Below are 13,546 nucleotides of genomic sequence, written 5' to 3'. Positions count from 1 at the left end.
ACCTCCGGTCACATCCACTTTTTTTTTATTTCAATTTTTTATTATATTTTTTATTTTATTTATTTGACAAAAAAGAGACAACGGATGTCACAATAGATGCAGTTTCCTTCAAAAATGCCTGATAATATTCACAGAAAAAGAGTAGTTTCCCACCCAAAAAGATGTAAGCCTTTTAAATTCAAGATGCATTTCATTATTTGACTAAAATATGACATTATGAAAAGTCGATATAATATTGCTAGACTAGACATCATTTCACCCAAAAAAGCCTGATATTCCAAGACGCAATTTTAACTGAGAAAACAATTATATTCATATTTTAAGAGCTGCAAAAACAATTGAATTGAAAATCCACAGCCTTAGTGTTCATATAAAAATAATTGAAATTGACTTCAGTCTCCATGCATTGTAAATGTGTTCGATGAACTAATGACTGTTGAAACGTTCATCAATAGGGGCGAGGGTGCGTTGTAAAGCATCACCTTGTTGCTATGGTAACTAGCATGCCCTGTTGTACGTGCAGGCCTGCGCGCGACAAAATGACGTTTTTTGACATGTAGCGTTTGTGAATCATAAGCGTACGACACCACATCACGCCGAGCTGTGTAAATGTAGGCTTCTTGACAGGAGACGTCTCTCCATTCTGTCTCCGGATAGGACAAAGGTAAGGACACACATTTAAAATGCGTTCGACGATCGGTACCCCTTTGAGTATTTGTGCGTCCGAACGCCACAGCGCAGAGTCGTGCTTTTTACAGGACGTCCGTGAACGCGGCAGGAGGCGCGACCAAGTGAAGAGTTAAAACAAGGACGACGACAACAAACACACGGATATCGATTGGTAGAGATTGACGGCACAATCGTGAAAACGCACAATTGGTCGTCGAATTGAGGAATTATTTGCTCTTCAACCCAGCAGCGATGTGACGAGGACAGGACGTACATTGTTGTCCCTTTTCCGAACAGCGAACGCTAACTGTACGCCTGTTAACAGTGACGTCATGTAAACTCAACAAACCATCATCGCAGGAAGCATCGATGTAGATTATTTTGATTATTCCTTTCTAAACCGAGCCTCCAGTCCGGTGGATGTGACAAAGAAGCGGATGTCTGCGCCTGTTTTCTGGGTCAGCTGTTTGTACTGCCATTGTTGTTTCCTGTGGGCCAACTATGTAAACATGATCGGTCACGCACGTTGCATTTATATATGTGTGATGATTGACAGCTCAGAAAATGTATTGATAAAAATGTGAAATTGTACCGTTTGGTTGTTGTTCGTCAGTGGGTCGATGTTGTCTGTGTTCTGCAGCTGAGTGTTCAGGTGTGCTGTGACCTCTGACCTTTCCTCATGCCGTTGTGTTCATGTAGGGTCTATGAGACGCCACAGCGTAACACTGAGTAAGCCCCTCTAAAGGCAGGGTGGGGGTGACAAAGAGGAGCCATTGCCATGGAGGTTCGCTTCGGCAGTATCGTCTTCAGCTCCAAGTTTGACTCGGGCAACCTGGCCCGTGTGGAGAGGGTGACCAAGACCACTCCCAGCCCCACTCCTGATGCCACCACCGTGGCTACCCCTGGGGGGTCCGCGTCGGCACCAAACATCCCGGACTTTGAATTCAACGTTTGGACGCAGCCGGACTGTGGTGGCACAGAACACGAGAACGGCAACAGGTGATGAACACTATTTGATTCTTTTGTACAACACACGGCCATACTGAAAGTAAACACATGTAATTAATCACAAAACCCCAGGACTCTTACACCAAGAACCTGCATCTTTAACCACTGAGCTACAGTATACAGATCTTCTCTGTAAAAGATGGTTGGTTTCATTATTTGAGTTTGTTTGGTGGTCCAAATGGAGGTGGGTTAGGATCGGTGTTGGGTAGTTTTTTGAGTCAGGGGTAACTCCAGTCCCAAATCCCAGCTCAACCCTGATTAATTGTTTCTAACACAATATTTACATATACTGTATATTACTAACTAACTGGTGTCTTTAACCAGAGAGCTAAACAACCATTTCTCTAATAAACTGAATGATTTCATATTCGTGTGATGTTTGGTGAGTCAATACCAACACAGTCTTAAACACCCCCAATCATAAACTGTAGCCCAAACATATTTTTCTTACAACTTCTTACTAAATTGTGATTATCCAATAATAATATCAGGGTGTAACTATTCATAGTATTTCACAAGAATAAAACCATCATTTTATATAGACAAGTCATTTCACAAAGGAAAAAAAATATTTTGAGTGGGAACAAGCAACAATTTGTAAAGAAAGGTTGTACTGTTCAGCAACTAAATACAGAGCCCCTAAAGCATGGGTATCAAATTTGGCCCGCCGTGTAATTTCACTTGGCCCTTGAGGCGATATCAAGTTAACACTAGAGCTGGCCCGTCGGTTATATACAGCGGCGGTGCCGCGGTAGCACTGCATTCACCTCTAATTCTCATACTTGCCAACCCTCCCGGGAGACTCCCAAATTTCAGTGCCCCTCCTTAAAATCGTCACGTCCGCTTTTCATCCAGTCCAACGAGCGCTGGCACAGTTACAAAATATGTGCGGCTTCTGCACGCACACACAAGCGAATGCAATGCATACTTGATCAATAGCGATACAGGTTACACTGAGGGTAGCGGTATAAACAACTTTAACATTGTTATAAATATACGCCACACTGTGAACCCACACCAAACAAGAATGACAAACACATTTCGGGAAAACATCCGCACCGTAACACAACATAAACACAACAGAACAAATACCCAGAATCCTTTGCAGCACTAACTCTTCCGGGAGGCTACAAGGTGTGTGTGTGGGGGGGGGGCGGGGTTTGGTGGTAGCGGGGGTGTATTTTGTAGCGTCCCAGAAGTGAAACAGACAAAGCGATGGCGGAGCCTACCCATCATCCATGGGAGAAGTTTGATTTATATTTTAGTATTGGCCTAACTAACATATAAATACATCAAATCGTATTATGGTCCCACAACAGAGCACAGATGATGGGTAGGCTCCCGCTCCACCATCGCTGTGTCTGTTTCACTTCCGGTTCACTGACATAGGAAAAAAACTTTTTGCGAGATCTCGCAAAACATCCATGTCCCTTTAGGGGCTCTGTAAAAAAATGAGCAAATGATCTAAACATTTTTTTGCGTTTCAGGTCCTGGTTTTACTTCAGCGTGCAAGGTATTGCACCTGGCAAGCTGCTGAAGATCAACGTGATGAACATGAACAATCAGAGGAAGCTCTACAGTCAAGGCATGGCTCCCCTGGTACGCACTTTACCTGGTAAGAACAGGTGGGAGAGGGTCCGCGACAGACCGACCACTGAGGTATGCAAACGTTCAGTGGCTCCACCAATACTTTGGCCTGCACTGTGTTCTAACATATTTTTGCTTCTCAGATTGTCCGTAACCAGTTCATGCTATCCTTCGCGCACCGGCTGCCGGATGTGCGAGGAGCCACCACTTTCTTCTCCTTCTGCTTCCCGTTCTCGTACACAGAGTGCCAGGAGATGCTGCAGCATTTGGATACAAGCTGCCAGAACACCACTGAGCTCTGCCCCAGTAGGTAAGATGACCGCAAGCGCAGGGGTTTGGTTGTTAGCCGCCATCGTCGCCCTGATTACTGGACTGGCTATCACCCTCAGCCCCGCCGACAACGTGTACTATCACAGGGAGTTGCTGTGCCGCTCCCTGGATGGCAACAGGGTGGACCTGCTCACTGTGACCAACTGCAGCGGGATGCAGGACGAGCGAGAGCCTCGTCTGCCTCAGCTGTTCCCAGATGCCGACTCCCCGCGGCCTCATCACTTTGCTGAAAAAAAAGTAAATCTTCACACATTTTCCTACGGTGTCAGCCAAAGAGAGTACTATAACGGGACATGGCGCCTTTGCAGGTGTTCTTCCTGAGCAGTCGCGTGCACCCGGGTGAAACCCCCGCCTCGTTTGTCTTCAACGGCTTCCTCAGCTTCATCCTACGGAAAGACGACCCGCGAGCCCACGCGCTGCGTAACATGTTTGTTTTCAAGCTCATCCCCATGCTCAACCCCGACGGTGTCATGAGAGGACACTACAGGTCAGTCTGGAGTCCTAATCTTACCAAAAAGTTGCCATATTTTGTTAGTCAAAAGGGTGCAAGTTTATTTTTATTTCACAAGAATGGCCCTGTGATGAGGTGGCAACTTGTCCAGGGTGTACCGCCTTCCGCCCGAATGCAGCTGAGATAGGACAAGCGGTAGAAAACGGATGGATGGAAGTCATAATATAACAGAAAAATTAGCATGTTTTGGAATTTTACGACAAAGCCGTACTTTCAACACAACTTTTTTATGAAAAGTAGATTGTTTTGCCTGGAAAAAAAGCCAGGATTATTAAAAGATTGTTCCAACCCTAACCCCACCCCCAGTTCCAAACACACATCAGCTCAAAACAAAATTGAAAAAAGTTGAGTTTACACCCCACAAAAATGTATACTGTGGTTATTTTAGATTTTTTTTTTTTAAATACCAGGCAATTTTAATTTTACACTAACTAATTTTACAAGTATACAATTATGCAATTTGATAGGAGAAAAGATTGTCATAAAAAATGACAAAAGTGATAATTCTACAAAAAAAATGTTTTTAATATAATTATTAATTATATAATAATTACTTTTTTTTTTTTAATTAATTAAGAGATTATGCTGGTTTTTATAAAAGTGAAAAAGTGAATTTAGTTAAGCGGACAGACATTATTTGAGGCACAGCATCTATTAGAGCAGAGGCCACTGTTCGCATAAAATGTTTAAGAGTGTGCACATTTTTTGCTCCTAATGTGTAGGACGGACTCTCGAGGTGTGAACCTGAACAGACAGTACTTGAATCCCAGCCCTGAGCTGCACCCGTCTATCTACGCCGCCAAAACGCTGCTGCTGTACCATCACGTACACAACCGTGTGTACAGCACACAGTCCATCGCCCCCACTGGCCAGGACCCGCCCTTCCAGAGCGAGGTTGCCGTCCAGTCCCAAACTCCTCCTCTCACCGCCTTGGAAGTCAGCCTGAACCAGCGCAACACAGAGAAGGACGCGAATGCGGCCCAGCCTGAGGTCGCCATGGCAACGGAGGAAAACAGTTGGGCGGCCAAAGATGAGGTAACGAAGGAAGACCTCGGCAGCTTGTCCGGCTCTTCTGAGACGGTCGCCGTGCCGCCACTAGAACGACTGGCGCGACTGCAGCCACAGGACGAGGAGGAGCAGGAATTAATTCCACCGGAGCAGGGGGGCGTGGCCTACTATGTGGACTTGCACGGCCACGCCTCCAAGCGGGGCTGCTTCATGTATGGAAACAATCTTCCTGACGAGAGTCAGCAGGTGAAGTCACGTTTGTATGCAGTAGCGCTGTTACCAATGGGGGCGGTTCTTCGGAAGGAGGAAGTGAAACTTATGCTTCCTGTGCGTCTAGGTGGAGAACATGTTGTACCCAAAGCTGATCGCCATCAATTCGCCGCATTTTGACTTTGTTGGTTGCAACTTTTCGGAGAAAAACATGTACGCACGGGACAAACGTGACGGTCAGTCGAAGGAAGGCAGCGGGCGAGTGGCCGTCCACAAAGCCATCGGACTTCTTCACAGGTGAGAGGCGGTCACTGGACACAAGCTCATCATTAAATCACTCATTATGTTTTTTTGCTCGCCACTAGCTACACCTTGGAGTGCAACTACAACACAGGGAAAGCTCTGACCGCCATCCCAGCAGCTTGCCATGACAACGGGAGGGCCACGCCCCCGCCCACGCCCACATTCCCTCCCAAATACACGCCAGAAATATTCGAACAGGTCAGAATAGTTTTCATTTTGTTGAAGTTTGCATGCTTTGAGGCGGGTAAGAGGTCTGAAAACTGGTCGATGGTACCAGGTGGGACGCGCTGTGGCGATCTCGGCGTTGGACATGGCCGAGTGCAACCCGTGGCCGCGTCTGGTTCTGTCTGAGCACAGCTGCCTCGGTAACCTGCGGGCGTGGGTCCTAAGGCATGTCCGCAGCACCAATGTCCAGACCGCCAACCCACCTTCCCAACCGGCGCCAAAGACGAACCCTAACAGTAAAGTGTCTCCGCCAAAGACCTTCAACAAGTGAGTTGACCCCCCAAAAAAACTGCGTGCGTTTTAGGACATTTTTTCACTTCTGTGTTGGTGATGGCGGTCAGCGGTCTGAGCTGCTCGACACCCGAGGGCACCTTCAGTCGCGTTCGCTGCAACAGCCAGAGCAGCAGCAGCCTGACGCCCTCCCCGAAGATGCACAACTCGCCCAGCTTTACTTTCAGGTGCCCACCACCAAGGGCGAACACTCAGAGCCACAGCGGGCATGGCAGCCACAAGTCCCACGGGTCTGTGCGGGGTGAGTCGCCGTTTGTCTCTTCTGCTGTTGCGTGAATAATCCTTACAAGCATGACCACGCCACCCTCAACTATGAGTCCCGCATGTTTCTTAGCAGGTGTATCTATCTCCGTAGATGCTAAACCTCCAGAAAAGCGACGCCCGCCTCACCAACGTGCTGTCCTGTGTTCCCCAAGCAACAGTCACACACCCACCCTCGCTCATCCTCCACCTTCCTCACCCCCTTCCTCCTCCTCGTCTTCATTGTCGGCGTGCGTAGCGGGCTCCTGTCCTCTCCCGGCCTCAATCAGTATGGCAGGTGTGTACTCCCTCCAGCCCACCAGCCTGTCCGCCCTCCTCCCCTCCTTACAGGCACTCCCTCGCTCCAGGCTGCTCTCCAAGTTTAGCCCGCGGCTCCTCCAGGCGGCACCACTGCCTGCTGCTGATGCCCATGCTGGGGAGAAGCAGGACTGACCTGTCTTAGGGTTGTTTTAATTTTATCGGGAACCAATGCACATGTGTGTGTGTGTGTGTGTGTGTGTGTGTGTGTGTGTGTGTGTGTGTGTGTGTGTGTGTGTGTGTGTGTGTGTGTGTGTGTACTTGAATGCAAGCAATCCATTAATGGTGCTAACTTCAGTAGATCACCGCTATTTGCAGGGGGTACTTTCCAAGACCACCCGCAAAAGTCGAAATGATGCACCCTTACCTCTTTTAATACTCTAACCACAAGAATATGACTTTTACACTTATTAAACACATTTTAAATTCAGCAAATAGTGTTGTACTTACAAAACATGCAGTTATGTAATATCACATCTTCCTGCTTATAAACGTTGAGGGAATTGACTTGTCAGACAGCATCCTCTGCTGGATACATTGCCATCAAACCACTTTTATTACAGCTTACTGAATGCAACAATGCAAAAAGGCGGTTGATCTACTATATTTTTTCACTCAGGGGTGTCTGGATCTGATATTAATATCGATGCGATGTCGCGAAAAAAAACAAACAGCTTGCATCTAAAATCTCAGATTCAAGCAGTCCTGCGGCGTGTTCAACATCTAAATGTCCTCCAGTAAACACACAAGGTTGCTCTTTTCTTGTTTAGTCAAGTCAGTTACCAAATGTAAATATTTTAGGCTATAGACTACTATAGGCTAGCAGCTACACGACAGCCAAGCACACAATAGCACACAAGCGAGACATACAGTAGGTGTCCTTAACTGAATACTATTGCAGTCCAAAACAGTTAACAAGTATCAAGTAATTACAGGTGGAAAAATGATTGATTCTCAGATGCATCACGATTAGAACGTGGGTGATTCATGAATCGATAGAAAAATGTCTAAAAATCAATTTACATATGTTAAATAAAGTAATACAGACAGTTCTAAAATGCAGCATTAATGCTAGTGTTTTCTAAGCATTCATTGTAGGTTTGGGATTAACCATGGGAGAACCATTAGCTCACATTCTTTTAAAGTTTGTGGGGTTAGTACGGACACACACGGAGGAGAGAATAAGCTATGCTAGCCATGGCACTAAACTAGTTTGTTTAAATGTGAATTAGGGAAATAAAAAAATAATAAATGCTTTGTACACCTCAACAGTAGGATAATAGGAACTGCGTTACAACAGAGTAACCAGCGAAGAAGAGGAAATTAGCAGATGGCTTATTAAGTCAGAAGAGACAATTATATATCCACACATTATGGCAACACGTCTGACAGCCACAGATATGAATGAGCACAGAGACAACACACGTCTTTAAGCCGCATGTTTATGGCGACTGGGGCCAAAGTGTCTGAACATTCTTTGGTTTTAGAAGGCCTACCAACTTAAATCAAGGATGTCTGTTTGCCAAGTGGGGTCTTTTATTTATGTTTTCACTTCGCAGGCTAGTACAGTTCTCGCGTATCTAGTCTTCCATACATATACATTTGTGCGCACAGCTGTGCACTAACATCCAAAAACCGAAAATTACGCATTGCTTGCATACGTCAGTAGCCTAAGGAGGAGCCTTGTAGACAAATTATTATTAATAATAATTAAATGTAAAACGTTGAGGATATATAATATGATATATTAACAGTATAATAATATACAATTTAATAATTATATACAGTACGGTATGTATAAATCAGGGGTGTCCAAACTTTTTCCACTGAGGGCCGCACACGGAAAAATTAAAGCATGTGGGGGCCATTTTGATATTTTTCATTTTCAAACCATAACAAAATATATGCATTTTTTATTTATTTTACCTTTAGGGGTCCCGGGGACCATAAAGGGTCTCAGTCATTAAAATGTTAAAAATAAGTCAGATTTTTATTTTTTTTAAATTATCGCTTACAGTAAATCTCTATCAACTTCAAGTTGATATAAAGTAATACAAATTAAAAAAAATCTTTTATGGCTTTTCTGTCAAAAACAACTTAGTTTTTTATAGTGAAACTGAAATATGCAGTATTTAGTAATTAGAGCCAACTGAAATATGCAGTATTTAGTAATTAGAGCCCTAAAAGATCAATAATGCAGGACACCATTGATTTTAATTATTTCATATTTTTGAGTAATCACAGTGAAAATAAATAAAAAATCACTAAATATATTTGGGATCCAAAAGGTGCCCCACTCATAAAGTGATACATTTTTATTAGGTTTTTCTTTTACTTTCAACACTTAAGCTACGAGATCAACTTCAGATATATCTGTCGATTTTATGCTGGAACTATTTTGTTTGTTTTATGCGCTTTTGTCAAGGAAAACTTTGATGATTTTATATGGCTACTACACAATATATGCAATATTTGCCACATAAAACATTTTAAAGTGAAATATTTTAAGTAATTGGAGCCCTGAAAATAATTCATTATAACATGGATTTTTTTTTTTTTTTTTTGAGCAATGGCAAAAAAAGACAAATTAAGAAAGACAAAAGAAAAACAGCCTGCATGGCAGCTTTTGTGTCAAAATTGCAACTTTGTCTCATTAGATTTCACCTCATTACACTTTTTTAATGTTCTTTTTTATTTTTACAATAGTATTTCCAGAATGTGTGGCGGGCTGGTAAACAATTAGCTGTGGGCCGCAAATGGCCCCCTGGCCGCACTTTGGACACCCCTGATATAAATAAATGGATTCATAATCAAATCATAGCCCCTGAATCACAATCATATTATGAGGGGCCCGAAGATTCCCACCTCTATTGCTTACACAAGTCTCCAAAACAGAAGTGTACTAGAAAGTATCCAGTAACAAATGTGTCTGCATCATTTAATTTTCTGCATCATAACAGCTTAAGTCCATTTCATATGTTCAATAATAAGTTAGTATTTTTATACCTACCATTGTTCTCTGTTTTAGTAATTTCACTTTATCGAACATTTTCTAACATTCCACACTACAAAATAATAAGTGTATGATTCTTGTTAATATTTTGTTGGATAATATATCGGTCTCGGCCAATAAAGGCTCTAATAAAGTTGTATCGGGACACCCCTAGTTCTACTATTGTAATAGGACAGTGGTTCTTAACCTGGGTTCGATCGAACCCTCGGGGTTCGGTGAGTCGGCCTCGGGGTTCGGTGGAGCCTCCGTCGCGGAGGTCAAGACACACCCAACTCATCGTGTACATAAAAACTTCTCTCTATCGGCATATTATGGATACGGCAACAGCAGAAGTCAAACTGATTTGCAGGTGTGTAATTTGTTGTGAGTTCATTCACTGTGTTGGTTTTGTTCTTTGAACAAAGTGATGTTCATGCACGGTTCATTTTGTGCACCAGTAAAAAAATCATAACTTTGTCTTGAATTTGAAAAAATATTTTTTTTATTTTTCACTAAAGAAGGGTTCGTGAATGTGCATATGAAACTGGTAGGGTTCGGTACCTCCAACAAGGTTAAGAACCACTGTAATAGGACAATAACCATGTTCTTTATTAGTAGCTAACTAGCACATGACAATCAATACAAGCTTTTATAGCAAAGCAGCTGTTGTCTTTTAAATGCTACATTGAAATTACCATAGACTAGTCAGTTTATTAGGCACACATGCATAATGATTTTAAAAATCTGCCTTTACAAAAGATAATACAGTAGTTATCAGTTTTGAACGACACTGTCAGAGGTGTTCAATTTTAATAAAATGTATACAGTATTACAGTATTAATAGTTTTCAGCAGTTACATTGTGCCTCCATTTCCTGAATGTTTAAAATATATTTAACACCAACATCAGGAATTGTTTTGAAGCTTTGTCATTCCAGTGGTTTTGGTTCCAATGTTGTCAACATGCACATTTGGTTTCAAAAAGCTTGGCTAAAGAAATTGGTTTCTGTAACTGGTTCATTTGTATATTCTCTCTGGTTTCAATGTGATTGCTTTAGCTTGTGGTCCTTACAAGATGCATCATGGAGTTGTGATGCTGTTTCTGTTTCAGAACCGCAGATTTCATTTGCACTGTTAGTCGAGTAATGTTTCAACGTTGCCTCAATGTCGTGTTGTCATTGGTGGTTTTACTTGGGTGTCTACTGTTGAATGTGTGTTTTGTATTTGGATTAAAAGGCTCATTTTTTTGCAGACAGACTCCGTAGCTACCACGGTCTGGCTTTTTTAAACGCTGGATAACAAGCATGAAAATGACACTACATTTTAAAAAACACACTTCAAAAAGTGTTTTCTCACTGAATTTTGATTGCTGGTATCAAATGGGAGCAGATATCGTATGACAGTTGTGCCTTTTTCCTGACGCTCTTAAATAAAGACTAATGTGTTTGTGAAACATTTGTTGCCTCTCGTAGTCTTTCCTTTATCACCCATCCTTGCTTTGTATGTTCCACTTGTGTGCTTCGCAGGCCTGCGATGTCCAGACTTTAAGGCAGGCGCGCCCGCTACGGCCGCCTGGGCCAAAACACCTTTTGCCGCACGCCCCAGCGGAGGGGGACGAGGGGGACGAAATTCTAACCCCAACCCGAGCCATCGTGCCATGGGGGTGTGCTTCCTTCGCCAACTATGCACTGTCTTGTTTCTAGTGAGTTCTTACTGATTTTTCCCCATCTATTACAGACCACTAAAGACTGGGGGCCCGAGCACATCCTGGCCTCTGTCACATTGACAAAGTGAGTCCAACATTTTATCTCATAGTCAGCTTTTTAATACAAATTGTTTACTAATTAATGCAGTGTCTCCCAAACACTCATTTAATTGTGGCATACCACTTAGCACGCCTCATATGCACTGATCTGCCAGAGAATAAAGGTAGCCGGTAATTTGTGTTTCCAACAGACTTTGTCGCTATATTTGGGGAGTATATACACCCCTCTAGATGTCTTAAAAAAATAATAAAAGACTCGTGGAACATGGAGAATTTTTCTGGTCTTATTGGACACTTTGGAAACTAACATGAAAGCACATCTCACTCTTACGAGCAGAATGTCCTTCCCATCGATAAGCACTCACAGGCTTGTAGTGACAAAAACTTGTGCTGTCAATTAATGGATGTATTTTTTTATTTCCGAGTGGTGATACTTTTGATTAATCGTGATTATTCGCATTGTATTAATTGCTTGCATAATTTAAACTAACTTTAAAAAAGCCAATACTTACACAAACGCAATTTAGTTGTCAGAATGTCATACATTAATTTTTTTTATGTTTTAGTTGAATGCACATCATTTGTTTGATCAAAAATGTCTAACATTTATTTATTTTAAATCCTGCCTCTGTGTATTGTGAAGCAAAATTTGCCATTGGGCAAACAAGCCCCCTTACTCATATTTGCACTGGTGTATGCAATGACCGTATCACCATACAACAACCCACGCCACTTTTCAGGTAACCATACGCAGTCAAGGTGAAGAGCATGTGCGGTCAAAATAAATTGTGATTAATCTGCATTTTTACATGGTCAAAGCGATATTTTTGTGATTAATCACGAGTTAACTCGTTTTTTTTGACAGCACTACTTGATAATAGTTTAGACATCTTTGTACGCACGTGTAGTCACTCAATACACAATAATGTGTCGCCTTTAAAGGTGTGAGCTGCAGCCACGCGTGGGCAAGGTCTCCAACCGTAAGACAGGGTCATCTGAAAGCCACAGCAAGACTCGCTCAAATGTAATCCTCCAAGGTACAGTTTCATTTTATTATACATAAAGCTACAAGCTAATAGTTTAACGTGATGGCTGGCAAAAAATGTATTGTACTGTGCCTTTTAACTCCCACAATTCATCTGCATAAATTGGGTTTGAAATTATTTGTTTTGGAAAAACAATTATTCAGATGATGAAGAGCGAGCCAAGCCACAGACCTGCAAAGCCCCCATGAGGACCACAGCCAACACCCATGTTGTGAAATAGCAACCCTGTGACGTCTTCAATGGGGTATACCTGTGCAATTCAACGGGATGTATGAAAGACACATTTTTTGAAACATTTCAACATTAAATTGTGCTTATGAAGTGGCCCGTGGGATTAATGTATAGTACATTATTTGTATTCAATAAATGTTCTTCAGGCATGCACTTCTTGTTGCTAGAGGTTTAAGTGCCTTCACTAAAGAGAACATGAGCAAGCAGCAAGACAATACTATCTTGTTGTTGCGGTTGTTTTCTGTTCGGCTGCTTCACCTCCCAAAATACAAAACTGACACCCTCATATCTACATTACCCCTCCTGCATTCTATTTCTTCTGACTGATGAGCACCATAGCACCTTGTCCACCTCACTGGTGTATCTTATTATTCTCCAGGTTGTGTGTTTTGTTGCCAATACGTTTGTTATGAATTTAAAGTCACTTTTTGTCTTGTGACTAAATGTGAAGATGTTTCACGGTTGAGTACAAACACAACTAAGTATAATTGCCCTGTGGACCATAAGTGTTTATTATTCCATAAAAATATTTTGTAAAGGCCAACTTTGGGTCGTCATTTTTAATGTTTTGTGTGGTCTTGTATGGCACGCGTACACAAATTACTTATATGTCACAATAGCGCATGTTTGCATATTTTATTTTATTTATTTCATTTATTTATGAATTTAAAGTCACTTTTTGTCTTGTGACTAAATGTGAAGATGTTTCACGGTTGAGTACAAACACGACTAAGTATAATTGCCCTGTGGACCATAAGTGTTTAATATTCCATAAAAATATTTTGTAAAGGCAAACTTTGGGTCGTTATTTTT

The 13,546-nt window shown here is 42.3% G+C and overlaps 1 protein-coding gene across 2 annotated transcripts; it reads left to right on the top strand.

The window, feature by feature from the left end:
- Window positions 1-752: 752 nt before the first annotated feature.
- agbl5 (AGBL carboxypeptidase 5) lies at window positions 753-13,496 on the top strand. 2 transcript variants are annotated; one of them, XM_062044915.1, is made up of 16 exons: window positions 753-1,127; window positions 1,369-1,668; window positions 3,165-3,336; window positions 3,408-3,574; window positions 3,654-3,831; window positions 3,903-4,081; window positions 4,828-5,359; window positions 5,451-5,620; window positions 5,689-5,824; window positions 5,904-6,118; window positions 6,193-6,383; window positions 6,477-6,680; window positions 11,218-11,354; window positions 11,429-11,481; window positions 12,399-12,493; window positions 12,646-13,496. In XM_062044915.1, the coding sequence occupies exons 2-16, from the start codon at window positions 1,448-1,450 to the stop codon at window positions 12,720-12,722; spliced, it is 2,727 nt and encodes a 908-aa protein (XP_061900899.1). In that variant the 5' UTR covers window positions 753-1,127; window positions 1,369-1,447; the 3' UTR covers window positions 12,723-13,496. The 2 variants fall into 2 exon arrangements, with proteins under 2 accessions (XP_061900899.1, XP_061900900.1); XM_062044916.1 differs by having other exon boundaries at window positions 755-1,127; window positions 6,498-6,680; window positions 12,646-13,495.
- Window positions 13,497-13,546: the final 50 nt, after the last annotated feature.

This window comes from Entelurus aequoreus, linkage group LG04 (genome assembly GCF_033978785.1).
Source record: "Entelurus aequoreus isolate RoL-2023_Sb linkage group LG04, RoL_Eaeq_v1.1, whole genome shotgun sequence".
NCBI classification, from domain to species: Eukaryota; Metazoa; Chordata; class Actinopteri; order Syngnathiformes; family Syngnathidae; genus Entelurus; species Entelurus aequoreus.
The sequence above is the reverse complement of the archived record's forward strand: the minus strand, read 5'-3'. Positions and strand labels throughout refer to the sequence as shown.